We start from the raw sequence: 13,748 nt of genomic DNA on the forward strand, positions 1-13,748 counted from the left end.
CCCCATCAATTCAGCCAAATTACATGCTCACTGCCTGCACATGGAACACTTACTGCCAATTAATTTACAATAATAGTTTTTACTTTGTGAGAACTGTGAGAGGAAGCTGTTTATTTCTCTCTCTCTGTGTGCCTTTGTGAGTGGATGAGTGCGTGTTTGTGAGTACGCTAAGCTGCAGTATGTGACTGTACACCTGACTTGGTTGATAAATCCACTGTTTGCGATCCCCCTCTTAAGCTATCCCACCTCACTAATCTCTCCAGGACAGTGGCAGGTGGATCCAGCTGTGACATCCACACAGTAACATCTACCTGTGACGTCCACACAGTAACACCCAGTTGGGACATCCACACAGTAACATCTACCTGTGACGTCCACACAGTAACATCTACCTGTGACGTCCACACAGTAACACCCAGTTGTGACATCCACACAGTAACATCTACCTGTGACGTCCACACAGTAACACCCAGTTGTGACATTCACACAGAAACATCTATCTGTGACGTCCACACAGTAACATCTACCTGTGACGTCCACACAGTAACACCCAGTTGTGACATTCACACAGTAACATCTACCTGTGACGTCCACACAGTAACATCTACCTGTGACGTCCACACAGTAACACCCAGTTGTGACATCCACACAGTAACATCTACCTGTGACGTCCACACAGTAACACCCAGTTGTGACATTCACACAGAAACATCTACCTGTGACGTCCACACAGTAACATCTACCTGTGACGTCCACACAGTAACACCCAGTTGTGACATTCACACAGTAACATCTACCTGTGACGTCCACACAGTAACATCTAGCTGTAACTTCAACACAGTAACATCTAGCTGTGACGTCCACAGAGTAACATCCAGCTGTGACATTCACACAGTAACATCTGGCTGTGACGTCCACACAGTAACATCTAGCTGTGACGTCCACAGAGTAACATCTAGCTGTGACGTCCACAGAGTAACATCCAGCTGTGATGTCCACACAGTAACATCTAGCTGTGACGTCCACAGAGTAACATCCAGCTGTGATGTCCACACAGTAACATCTAGCTGTGACGTCCACAGAGTAACATCCAGCTGTGATGTCCACACAGTAACAAGCTGGGAGACCACACCTACACAGTGAGGAAACATCAGGGCCCCCGACTCCCTCAGAGAGGGCCTAAGGATAGACACATATCTGCATACATTTTAAGATGTTAGAATTTTCTATTTTGTTTTCATTGATTTCATCTTTTTTTGTCTTAATTGTAATTATCTTCTTGTTGTATTTCTTTAGTTTGTGTTGGGGAATAAAAGGGTTAACGAGGGTATCCAAAATATCCAACCGGAATAATGTTTTGGTTGTCACTTGGTAGAAATTATCTAACTGTGCTCAATGCTCATTGGCTAGGCCTTCAGGCTTTGACTAGGAGGCACCAGGCATCGTCAATGACATTGAATTTAATTAAAGTAGCATTTTGGTATGACAGTAGAATCAATCACAAATTGTCTTGTAATAGGTGGAACAAATGTATGATGCCTCAAGGCCCTCTAGAGGGCCTATGTATACGTCACTAATTCAGAGCCAATAGTGAGGCTTATTTTGTTTTCTCACGCTTGAGCATAGCTAGCTGTCTAGCTTTTTGTAGTGAGTGTATGTAAGGATTGCGATGGCCTGTCTGTCAACTGGCTTTGATCTCAATCGAATAATCACTTATTTTGGATTTAAAATTAAAAAATGAGCTATATGAACCTGCAATTGCCAATTTCATAAAGATGGACAGGAGAATGGACTTCATGTTAAAATGATAACTGTAATGGTGAGTGGACATTTTATTTTCATCAACAGCTTGCTTTTTTGTTGACATCTTGTTCATATAATTTGGAATACACTTGATGAAATTTTTTTTCAACTCTAGATCACTGGTTGTGTGGTAAAAACAAAAGTAATGATGTTGCAATTGGAAGTACTGGGTGCATGACATTTCATTGCATTTTCCATGTTTTTTTATTGTTCCACTTTTTTCTCTGACAGCATATACTGTCGGTGTTCTTGAAACAATGTGAATAGTTGTGTAGTTACGCCACTATTTGAGTGTTTTGGCTAATGTTTATTTTGAACAATGTATTTTCTTCTAACGTGATTCCTGCAATCGATATTTGTAAACGTTGTGTACGAGTGCTGCTTCTGCAAGACACAGTCGAGGCGTGTCTTAGGACCATTTGACTCTGTCATCAAAGAATTGCTTCTTCAAAGATCTGCAAAATAAAGGTCTCAAGTCATGCTCTGTATACACTGGCATCCGAGTTCTCTATCTATATGTATGATGTCAGATCTTTCTTCGCATCTGAGAGCCTAGCTCCAATAGTCACGGTTTGCCCCTGCACCTCCCTACTCACCCATGAACACCCACACATTGGTTTTACTATCCCATAGCCCTTTCCCTACCCCTTGTCCTTCTAGTAATATTAACCCAAACACCCTCAAATCAACCGCAAACCTAATCTAACACCATAAATCAGATTCTAAACCTAGCCCCAATTTGAACTTTTACCCTAAGCGAAGAATAGTATTTTTTTTACTATCCTTGTCAGGGGCTTTTGGTACTCACAAGTATAGGTATACCACACACACACACACAGGCACGCACACACGTGCACACAGTGGTCAGTCAGAATTCCCAATGGCAATGCAGAGACAGAACAGGAGGGTGTGTGGAGGTCTGGTTCTGTCCATGGTCTACTATGATAAACCTGCTGCAGTTCATCCCAACCGACAGGTTCTTGTCAGTCCACAGAGTGTTTGGTGCGTGTGTCCTATGTGAGTGGGCCGCTGTCATCAGTGTCTGTGTTTGACTAATCTGTCAGGCTCCTGCAGTGTTGTCCTTTTGCTCTGTGCCCCAGGACGAGACATCTAAGGTGGATGGGCAGCCACTTAGCCTGGCCACTGGTAATTACCATAGAAACAGCCCCCAGCATGCAGCAGCACACTGATTAGGGCCAAACACTGTGTAGACTGAATGCATGCATACACACATGTATACACACAAACATGTCAAATGTAAACACACACATACACAGGGATGCACAGATATCTTCAAGAAGACAAAGCCATTCTTGATAAAAGTATGATACCCACATTGGCTCCAAAGCCAAGCGCTCCCAAAAGTATTCACTTCAAACAGAGAAGCAAGGAATCACTACAAACTGATGCAAAAACAGTACGGGCGCCATCCTACCTCCATCATGTCTACCAACCACAGCAGTCTTTCCTGAGGGATTGAAAAGGGAGGGGGCGAGGTTAAATTGACCAAATGCCTAGATAGGAGGGAATCAGCAGGGCTACGATGCTCTCATCCTGTCTGAATCCCAAATACCACCCCATTCCCTAATGACTACACTGGAGCGCTGGTCAAAAGTAATGCTCCGCACAGGGAATAGGGTGCCATTTGTTGTGCATCCATCTGAACCCCTGTCCTTTTCCCATGCAGGGGGGGCCGCTCTGAACATATATACAGTATGTTACTGGAATGGTCAAATCTGAAGGACTCAGACACTCCCAGAAAGACTGACAGAGAGACGGATCGACAGAGAGACGGACTGTCAGAGAGACTCACTGACTGAGAGACTGACCAACAGTGAGACTGACCGACAGAGAGACTGACTGACAGAGAGACGGACGACAGTGAAACTGACAGACAGACAGACTAACAGAGAGAGAGACGGACCGACAGAGAGACGGACTGTCAGAGAGACTCACTGACTGAGAGACTGACCAACAGTGAGACTGACCGACAGAGAGACTGACTGACAGAGAGACGGACGACAGTGAAACTGACAGACAGACAGACTAACAGAGAGAGAGACGGACCGACAGAGAGACTGACCGACTGAGAGACCGACCGACAAAGAGACTGACCGACAAAGAGACAGCCACACTGACAGACTGACCCATACACAGACAGACTGACAGACAGACTGACACATACACAGACAGACTGACAGATTATGTGCCACTGGGGCCCAGTCTTCCTACCCGCGCTGAGCTGAGAGTGGTGGAGGTCATGTAGCTGGCTGAGGAGGAGGCCATGGTATCTGGGTAGGACACCACAGAGAGGGAGTCTGGGTGCAGGGCAGCCGCACCGGCTCCACCCTGCCGGGCCTTCAAAGCCTGGATCTCGCGGCGCAGCACCATCCCATCGAAACGCTCTAGATCCTGGGGAGTTACCAGGCCACGCACCTCTGAAAGTAGGGAGAACTAAGAAGAGGAATGGAGAGTGGTGAGGAGGGAGGGAGGCGGGGAGACACAGTTCTAAAGTTACAGGAAGTGTCCAACACCATAGATGAAACCTGCTGTTACCTGCTTTTGGTGGCTGATGGGAATGCAGCCTGCATTCATTCAGGAGATTGCATATATCATTGTATTTATGAGGTGCAGGGATGGGGCACTGACAGAAAGACAAGCTTTCTACTATAAAAAAGGCACCAACAGAATACTCCACAAAAGCCCAAACATAAAACATGTAATCAAAGTGATTCATGTACAGAGAAAAGGGTAACCGCAATCATAAGCATTAGGAGTGAGGAAATGCAAAACCACAAAACATAATGTAACAACATTATGTACACATACAATAAGCCCACAAATCAAATGTATAATTCAAACAGGTCTTCAAATACTGTTGTTTCAAGGTTTCTGTGTGTGTGTGTGTGTGTGTGTGTGTGAGAACACCTAGGGGTTCAGACAATAGTTCTTTCTTCACACCTTGAGGCTGCCTCATATCAGCTTGCCATTTGAAGGCCACATCGTTTCAGCCTTGGATCATGGCCCAGACTGCTAAATTTCCCAATCGTTTGCACTTATAACCAAGGATGTTCTAGCGTAAAATGAGCCCCCCCCCCCCCCAGCCCACACACAAACACATACAAGCACACACACACATCAACAACATCAACCTTCATCAGAACACATCGCAAATACCACAGTCCTACCTCTCACCTATGTGACAGCGTGTGAAATCATCACATTCAATTAAATCCTGTCATGTTCTTCTGAATCAGCTGGTTTAAGTCCATCACATGAAATCAATGCATGGGCCTATGAAATGCTATATTTTTTCAGACATGAGAGTATCTGGAGAAAACAAACATCACAAAGCAGTTCATAGAACCCCAGCTTTTTAAGCTAGAAACACATTACATATTCCAAAAGGAAAGAGAGTCTGTGGAATAAGATTGTCTCCAGTGTTCAACTGTGACTTTCTGAGGCTGCACTGAGTTGGTATTCCATCTGTGATGGCTATGTTCATTTCCTGATGTTGTCTTGTCTTAGGACAGAACAAAGGCTATTGATAAAAAGGTGATCCAAGCTAGTGAACTGGTCATGGATGGGTCCAGCATGTTTTTCTTTTGCACTTTGTTAAATATAGGAAATACATACATATATACATACATGCAAATAAAAACTTCCGAATTCTGAAAACATTTAAAATACAAAATTCTGTTCCCGATGTCGTTACATGTAATTCTTTATTAAGGCTCCACCAGCACCCATTCTGTTCCCAATGTAGTTACATATAATTCATTATTAAGGCACCACCAGCACCCATTCTGTTCCCAATGTAGTTACATATAATTCATTATTAAGGCACCACCAGCACCCATTCTGTTCCCAATGTAGTTACATATAATTCATTATTAAGGCACCACCAGCACCCATTCTGTTCCCAATGTAGTTACATATAATTCATTATTAAGGCACCACCAGCACCCATTCTGTTCCCAATGTCGTTACATATAATTCTTTACTAAGGCTCCACCAGCACCCATTCCTGTCAACCCCCCACAGGCAGGCTGCTCCTTGTTTCCCTTGCTCTTCTCTTTTTGGTAATAAAATGCCCCCAATGGCCCTGAACACACCCTCTGTGTTCGTGCTGTGTGTCCCTCCATGTTAAACTGGTGGAGGATTCAGACAAAGCCCTGGCCTGGAGACACAGAAAACGGCCAAGGTGTTTGGTATTCCCCTCTCAGCATTGCCAAGGATATGCTGAGGATATTGAGGGCACCCTCTGGGTCATACTGGACGACACCACCCGGCAGAACCACGCCTGTCAGGAATAAGCAAGAAGAGTGGAGAAGCCCCGGCCTCACCTGACAAGCCTTCCAATGTCCCATCAATACCCCAGCAGATGCCAGCCCAATCAGCATGGCATTATGTGATGCTTAGTGGGTCTGGGGGGGGGGCAACAGCATCACATCAACTCCCCAAAGGGAACTCCAGGACCTTCTGGTGGTAGCTAGTAGGACCGGCCCCAACCTTGAACAGCTGCCCCCCACTGAGACCTACACAGAACCTCTCCAGCTGCTCAGGTCAAGAAAAGGAGCCACAAGAAGGAAAATAGCCCATGCATGTGGGGAAGAAGGAAGAACTGGAGAGGATGAAGAGGAAGCATCAGAGGGCATAAGGAGGGCAGCTCCAAGCCTTACTGCCCTCACCTTGGCTTGAACTTAGTGGCACAGGAGCCAAAGAGGGGAGGGACCCAAGGGAGAAGGGTGGATATATGATCACCCGACTCGGTTCCTCCCACACCTCCACAGGGAAGACACCACCCATCATGTTTCCACTTCCTGATTATCCTTCACCCTTTGATCTGTGTTAATAAAACGCCCACCAGGGCCCTGAACACATCCTCTGTTCCCTGTGTCTCTCCCTGTTACAAACCTTAATGCAGACCTTCAATTGGGTCGTTTTATTAACAAAAATCCTTAGGGATGCCAATAAATTTAACCCCCCCCCCCCCCCCCCACACACACACACACACACTTTTATCCCTCACCTTGGCATGTGTGTTGAGCAGCTCAAAAAGGGCCATAACTAGCGGCTCCACTCCTATGTGTCCCTCCCGGTACTCCTCCACATAGTAGCCCATGGTCTGCCTCTCTGTCTCCGTCAGCAGGTGGCGCGCCTGCTCCTCCAGCATGGCTCGGCTCTGGTTCACTAGGCTGGACAGGGTCACCTGGGAACCCGCCATGCCCTTATAGAACACTGGCTGGAGAAGGACAGAGAGACATTGTATGTACATGCATTAGTCATTAGTCCTCCCTCCCTCCTGCATTTGCCCATCCATCCATCCGACCTATGCTTGGCACGAAAGGACCAGGGTTATCGTGGTAACACTGGGGAGGCCGTGAGGCCTTTGGCTCTCGTCTCCAATCACAAACACAGAACCATGGCTCTCATCTCCAGTCACAAACACAGAACCATGGCTCTCATCTCCAGTCACAAACACAGAACCATGGCTCTCATCTCCAGTCACAAACACAGAACCATGGCTCTCGTCTCCAGTCACAAACACAGAACCATGGCTCTCATCTCCAGTCACAAGCACAGAACCATGGCTCTCATCTCCAGTCACAAACACAGAACCATGGCTCTCATCTCCAGTCACAAACACAGAACCATGCCTCTCATCTCCAGTCACAAACACAGAACCATGGCTCTCATCTCCAGTCAAAAGCACAGAACCATGGCTCTCATCTCCAGTCACAAACACAGAACCATGGCTCTCATCTCCAGTCAAAAGCACAGAACCATGGCTCTCATCTCCAGTCACAAACACAGAAACATGGCTCTCATCTCCAGTCAAAAGCACAGAACCATGGCTCTCATCTCTAGTCACAAATACAGAACCATGGCCAGCTCTTTCCTCTTCACTGGGTGGGGGCAACATGGCACCTAAAAGGCACCCTCATCGCTTTTCCTGGCCCTTTTTCTCCTCTGCTCCTCTCTTTCTCTCTCCGTATCTTCTCGTGAGCAGCCAGCCTTACTTTAATTAGCTCCTTAATCAAAGACACCACTTCAAAGTCACCAGCCGCAAGGCTTTGCGTAAGTGAAAAGAAAGAGAGAGCGAGAGAGAAGCCTCCTCTTCCTCCTCTCTGACTATTAACCCTATCTGTGTCAGCCACCAGGTCAGGTGGAGCACCAACAAACAAAACTCCCTACCCCAAGGAGGGACGCCAACATAGCCAGACCTCTAATTGACTCTGTGCCTAAACCATGCCAGTAGAATCCGATGGTCAGGGCTGTATTGCACACGTCAAAAGCAATGCGCAAATTGATGTGAAAATGATAACTTATAGTAGTAAAATGTCTTGGGAAGTGGATCTAGGGGAGCATTTAGAGAAACGGTAAAAAGAGAACTTACTCTTACAAATCTTATGAAACCCAATTTAATATTATTCATAAGCTGCATATTACCCCAATTCAAAGATGTAAATATGAGCTTTATATCTCAAAATATTCTTGAAATATGTCTTTACGTGGCACGCCAGACTATTTTAAAATGGATAGATGAAGATCCACCAACCATCAATCAATGATTGAAAAAGCCTTTGGATGTGTTTTCCTATGGAGAGAATGTCGAGTATAATAAGAAATAATGTAAATACATTCATGAGTAACTGGACATCAATTATGAACTTTTTAGGTAAGGACCTGTTTATTCTGTTAAATAAAGGAATGTTGAAGGATGTGTAAATTATGTGTATACAACCAGGTAAACATCTCTAATGATTGTTGGGTAGCTATGAATGATAATTAGGTGTCTGCGTGTATCTCTCCTATTATAATAATATTATTATATATACAGTGGGGAGAACAAGTATTTGATACAGTGCCAATTTTGCAGGTTTTCCTATTTACAAAGCATGTAGAGGTCTGTAATTTTTATCATAGGTACACTTGCAAGATCTCACTTCGTGGGGCATCAATGATCATGAGGAAGGTGAGAGATCAGCCCAGAACTACACGGCAGGACCTGGTCAATGACCTGAAGAGAGCTGGGACCACAGTCTCAAAGAAAACCATTAGTAACACACTACGCCATCATGGATTACAATCCTGCAGCACATGCAAGGTCCCCCTGCTCAAGCCAGCGCATGTCCAGGCCCGTCTGAAGTTTGCCAATGACCATCTGGATGATCCAGAGGAGGAATGGGAGAAGGTCATGTGGTCTGATGAGACAAAAATAGAGCTTTTTGGTCTAAACTACACTCGCTGTGTTTGGAGGAAGAAAGATGAGTAAAACCCCAAGAACACCATCCCAACTGTGAAGCATGGAGGTGGAAACATCATTCTTTGGGGATGCTTTTCTGCAAAGGGGACAGGACGACTGCACCGTATTGAGGGGAGGATGGATGGGGCCATGTATCGTGAGATCTTGGCCAACAACCTCCTTCCCTCAGTAAGAGCATTGAAGATGGGTCGTGGCTGGGTCTTCCCAAAAAACGACCCAAAACACACAGCCAGGGCAACTAAGGAGTGGCTCTGTAAGAAGCATCTTAAGGTCCTGGAGTGGCCTAGCCAGTCTCCAGACCTGAACCCAATACAACATCTTTGGAGGGAGCTGAAAGTCTGTATTGCCCAGCGAAAGCCCCGAAACCTGAAGGATCTGGAGAAGGTCTGTATGAAGGAATGGGCCAAAATGCCTACTGCAGTGTGTGCAAACCTGGTCAAGAACTACAGGAAACGTATGATCTCTGTAATTGCAAACAAAGGTTTTTGTACCAAATATTAAGTTCTGCTTTTCTGATGTATCAAATACTAATGTCATGCAATAAAATTCTAATTAATTACTTAAAAATCATACAATGTGATTTTCGGGATTTTTGTCACTCACAGTTGAAGAGTACCTATGATAGAAATTACAGACCTCTACATGCTTTGTAAGTGGGAAAACCTGCAAAATCGGCAGTGTATCAAATACTTGTCCTCCCCACTATAGGTAACCACTATAATCACACCACAGCAGTATTAAAGGTGAATTTAAAGTATGTTCCAGACCTGTAGGCACACTCAATTGCCACATCCGCTATCCACTGCACAGTGAAAAGTCCCCAAGGCTACCCAAAATGTTCTCCCCACTGTATTTATTTGAATGTCCTTTTTTGTATGTGTATCTAGATATGTATAGGTATGTATGTACATATGTGTAAATATACATAAAGTTTTATTTTGATTATACATTTTATTTTGTAAAATAATGAATTGCCTTTTTATTGATTATTTTCCTTTGGTGCCAATCACTATGAAAAGCTTAATTCCAGTACTGTAGTATGCACGCACACCAGACACAACCTGGGACTGGACCACAGCATATATTAATACCCAGTACAGTCCTGTGAAACACCACAGTGGCAAGTGCGCCGCAGGACTCTGTGGCAGCAAGCCAGATGGAACAACATTCCCTGCAATCAAATTTATTTTATAAAGCCCTTCCACATCAGTAGTTGTCAGAAAGTGCTTTCACAGATACCCATTGTGAAACCCCAAAGAGCAAGCAACAACAGAGTTGACACATAGTGCCCGACCACTGACCCGGGCTGGTAAAGTGGACAATGTAGGGAGCAGGGCATGGTTTGGGACAGACTTGCCAGTTTACACTCAGACTGTTCATTTGACCAAAAGCACCAACTACAAACAGCATTGATCATATTACAATCAATAGACAGGGAGAGAGAGGCGTAGGAGAAACCCAAATAACAGTCCACAGATAGAGACATGTATCCGCCCTAATTAAAGGTGAAACTCACACCACCAGCACTCTGTTCTAGACCATTGTGGCAGATCAATGTGGTAGATCAATGTGGTAGATCATTGTGGTAGATCAATGTAGACACGTCCACTCATCCACAATAACAGCAGGACTAAAGCGCTTATTACACCTGCATCTTTAGGAAGCCCATGTGAAGCCTGTCCTAGCCTAGCCACTAGCCAATCTGTCTCACAGTCAGCCACCAGCAGGCCCCAGCTACAATGACGGATCTCACATCAAATTTTCCCCCAGTTTCTTTCCCTCTGTTTTTGGAGAAATGAGACCGTTATCTTTACAGGGGAAGATACCAAACCAAGGCCACGATTCAGGGACTGACAAACACAGCGTAACGAGGAAGAAGAAGAGAGGAGCCATTTCACTGGCATAAAAATATGGTTTTGAAAAGAGAGGAGAAATCGATTTCACATGAGGTGGGACAGATTGGTTGTGACCTTGGAAGGCTTCTACCTAGGTAATATGTAACCCCACAGAGAGCAGGTCCTAGCAGATTAATGGTATCCGACCCAGAATGCTTAAACCATGCTATCTATCAATCTCTCCCAATTTCACAACATGTCCAAGATAAGCCCAAACAGTTGATGAACAGTTGAAAAGGAAAAGCCCTTGGAAAAAAAGACTTTATTCCAGCTGAGTGACTGAAGATAAAGACAGACGACTATCACACTGTAGTTGATAGGAGGCCATTAGCCTAGTCACTAGTGTATTGAATGTCATCCACTGTACGACAGCGTGCATCCTGTTGATTAAATCAGATTACCACAATGCTGCCCAATCAGAGGCACAAATGAAATAACTAAAATTTTATCACAATACAGCTGTCCCCGAAATGCCTCTGACCCCTCTTTTAACTCCTGAATGGAGAACCACCATGTAATAACTAAAGAAATTGGGAACACACCCCAGTTCTTAGCTAGCTATACAAAAAAAGAAGTGTGCCTCTGTGACACTCCGTCTGTGAGGCTGTTGGATCTGGACACACCAGTTAACGCGGGTTAGTACTAAACACACAGAGCCTATTGACAGCTACGATCCCTGTGGGCTTCTGGTGGCGACTGTGTACGTGTGTGTCCCGTGTGTGTTGTCGGATAGTCCTCAGTGAACCGCCCTCTCAACCGACACCGTGAGCTTCACCAATTCATGTCTACAAAGGAGAGGATACCATTTTTAAAGCGTGACGACGCCTACAATCTTGATTGTGAAAACATTCTTGTTTGTTATAGTTATAGGCGGGGGGAGGAGCCTCTAAACAGCCCATTTTAGGCCGTCTCATCCATTCATCCATCCATCTCATCCATTCACCGTCACTCGATTCTTTTCTGTAAGATTTTTATTGGGCTGCACCCATACACTTTTTTTAATGTCACACCAAACAGTTTTGTTTAGCCTGCAACTCATTCTAAATTAATTAGCTCATCAGCCCATTGAGGCCTTTGGCGGTGATTACAATAAAAAACAAGACTGAAGAAAGGAAGGAAGGAAGAAGGAAGGAAGGAAGGAAGAAAGGAAGGAAAAAGAAAAAAAAGAAAGAGTGAAACAGGAAGGGAAGAAGGATAGTTTGACAGATGTGGAGAGATGAACAATAGCATCTCTATGACAGCAGTGATGGACTAAATGAAGATGAAGGATAGGAATAGCTAACAGCAGGGGAGAGTTTTCAGCCTGTTAAATGTCATCATTTGGCTGTATCTTTCACAGCAGAAATGATTTGGGAGCAGAGCTGCTGACACTGCGAGGCTGGGCCGGGATGAATTTTACATTTTAAAGAGTGTTCCTTCCTGTTCATATTTAACAGCTGCACAGTGTTTTATTGGAACGCCTTCCCAGCTGGCACGGCCACTGTCTCAGACTGCAGCTGCATACTTCCTGCATGTGCATGTGGTACTGCTCTGGGCTTGGTAGCAGCTTGATCGGGTAAACTTTTGAAACACTCTCCCTCTATCACCAGAACACGCTCTCCTTATCTATTCTCTCTCTCTTTCCCTTCATCTTCCTCTCACTCCATTTCTCCCTCAGTCCCCCGACATCCCACTCCCTTTCTCTCGGTTTTTGTTAACTTCAAAAGCCATTGCGCTTCTTTTAAAGAGTGTGAGCAGCAGATTGGCAATTACTTCAGAGCGAGGTGTTTACTGTAGGTTGGACTGAAGGGCAGGAGCGAGGAGGCCGACCGTGTAGAGACAGAGGGGTTCTCTCTGCAACACACATTACATTCACTACACCAGTCATTCATCACGGTAGGAGAGGACTGCAGCAGAGCACACACACACACACACACGCAGACACACGGACACATAGAGATGCACACATCCAAACACATATACATATCCATTTAAAGGTAAATCACTACATATTGTACATTGGCATTGGGTCTGACACTGATTGTCTTTACATTGGGTCTGACATTGATTGTCTTTACAATGGGTCTGACACTGACCCTCTTTACATTGGCTCTAACATTGATTCTCTTTACATTGGGTCTGACATCTATTCTATAAGATAATGAGTTCTGTTTATAACGTCAAGAAACACTATAACAACCTTAGATATCCCAGTAACATTCCAAACAGAGGCTTAGCCTCTTCTAACAAGAGGCCTACAGGGGGTCCTAAATCAAACCGATGTTCTGGCCCTCCTGTTTGGGTATGCTCCACCACAGCCACAACTCTGTAGAGCATAAATCCACCAGTCAAAGCCTCTGCATTTATCTCCTGATATATCTCACCCTGGTGCTGGCCTGAGGCTGGGCTCCCAGCATGTTTGCCAGGTAAGGGGATTAATCAGCATCATATCACCCTATTACCTCCACAGTGCTCTAATCTGACCAGAACCAGTGGCTACAACAGACTGTAGTTCATTATAAACCATCTGATTCCAACCCTGCATGTTGACTGAAACAACTTACTACAGCTTATTTTACAGCTCTGATTTGAATGTGTACATAATAACTAATGCATTGCATTTGTAAAGCACTTTTCATTACAGAGGAATCATCTCAAAGAACATGAAAATGAAAAAGAAAACAAGAAAACAAGAAATTTGAAAATAATAATATGAAATAAAAGAACTAACAGATACGAATAAAATAAAATATATGTACAGAATATAATGTATACATTAAACTATAATGATAATATGGTAA

General features: G+C 44.6%; 1 protein-coding gene across 2 annotated transcripts in view; it reads right to left on the reverse strand.

The window, feature by feature from the left end:
- whrna (whirlin a) overlaps nt 1-13,748 on the reverse strand; it is an 87,704-nt gene that overhangs the window by 9,267 nt on the left and 64,689 nt on the right. The window contains exons 7-9 of one of the 2 annotated variants that reach the window (XM_034297010.1): nt 6,836-7,048; nt 4,036-4,257; nt 3,239-3,271 (exon numbers count right to left, since the gene is read on the reverse strand). In XM_034297010.1, the coding sequence (XP_034152901.1) occupies nt 3,239-3,271; nt 4,036-4,257; nt 6,836-7,048 (468 nt within the window). The remainder of the gene's footprint in view (nt 1-3,238; nt 3,272-4,035; nt 4,258-6,835; nt 7,049-13,748) is intronic. The other variant, XM_029125193.2, reaches the window with a different exon arrangement.

Source organism: Esox lucius, chromosome 14 (genome assembly GCF_011004845.1).
Source record: "Esox lucius isolate fEsoLuc1 chromosome 14, fEsoLuc1.pri, whole genome shotgun sequence".
In the NCBI taxonomy this organism is placed as follows: Eukaryota; Metazoa; Chordata; class Actinopteri; order Esociformes; family Esocidae; genus Esox; species Esox lucius.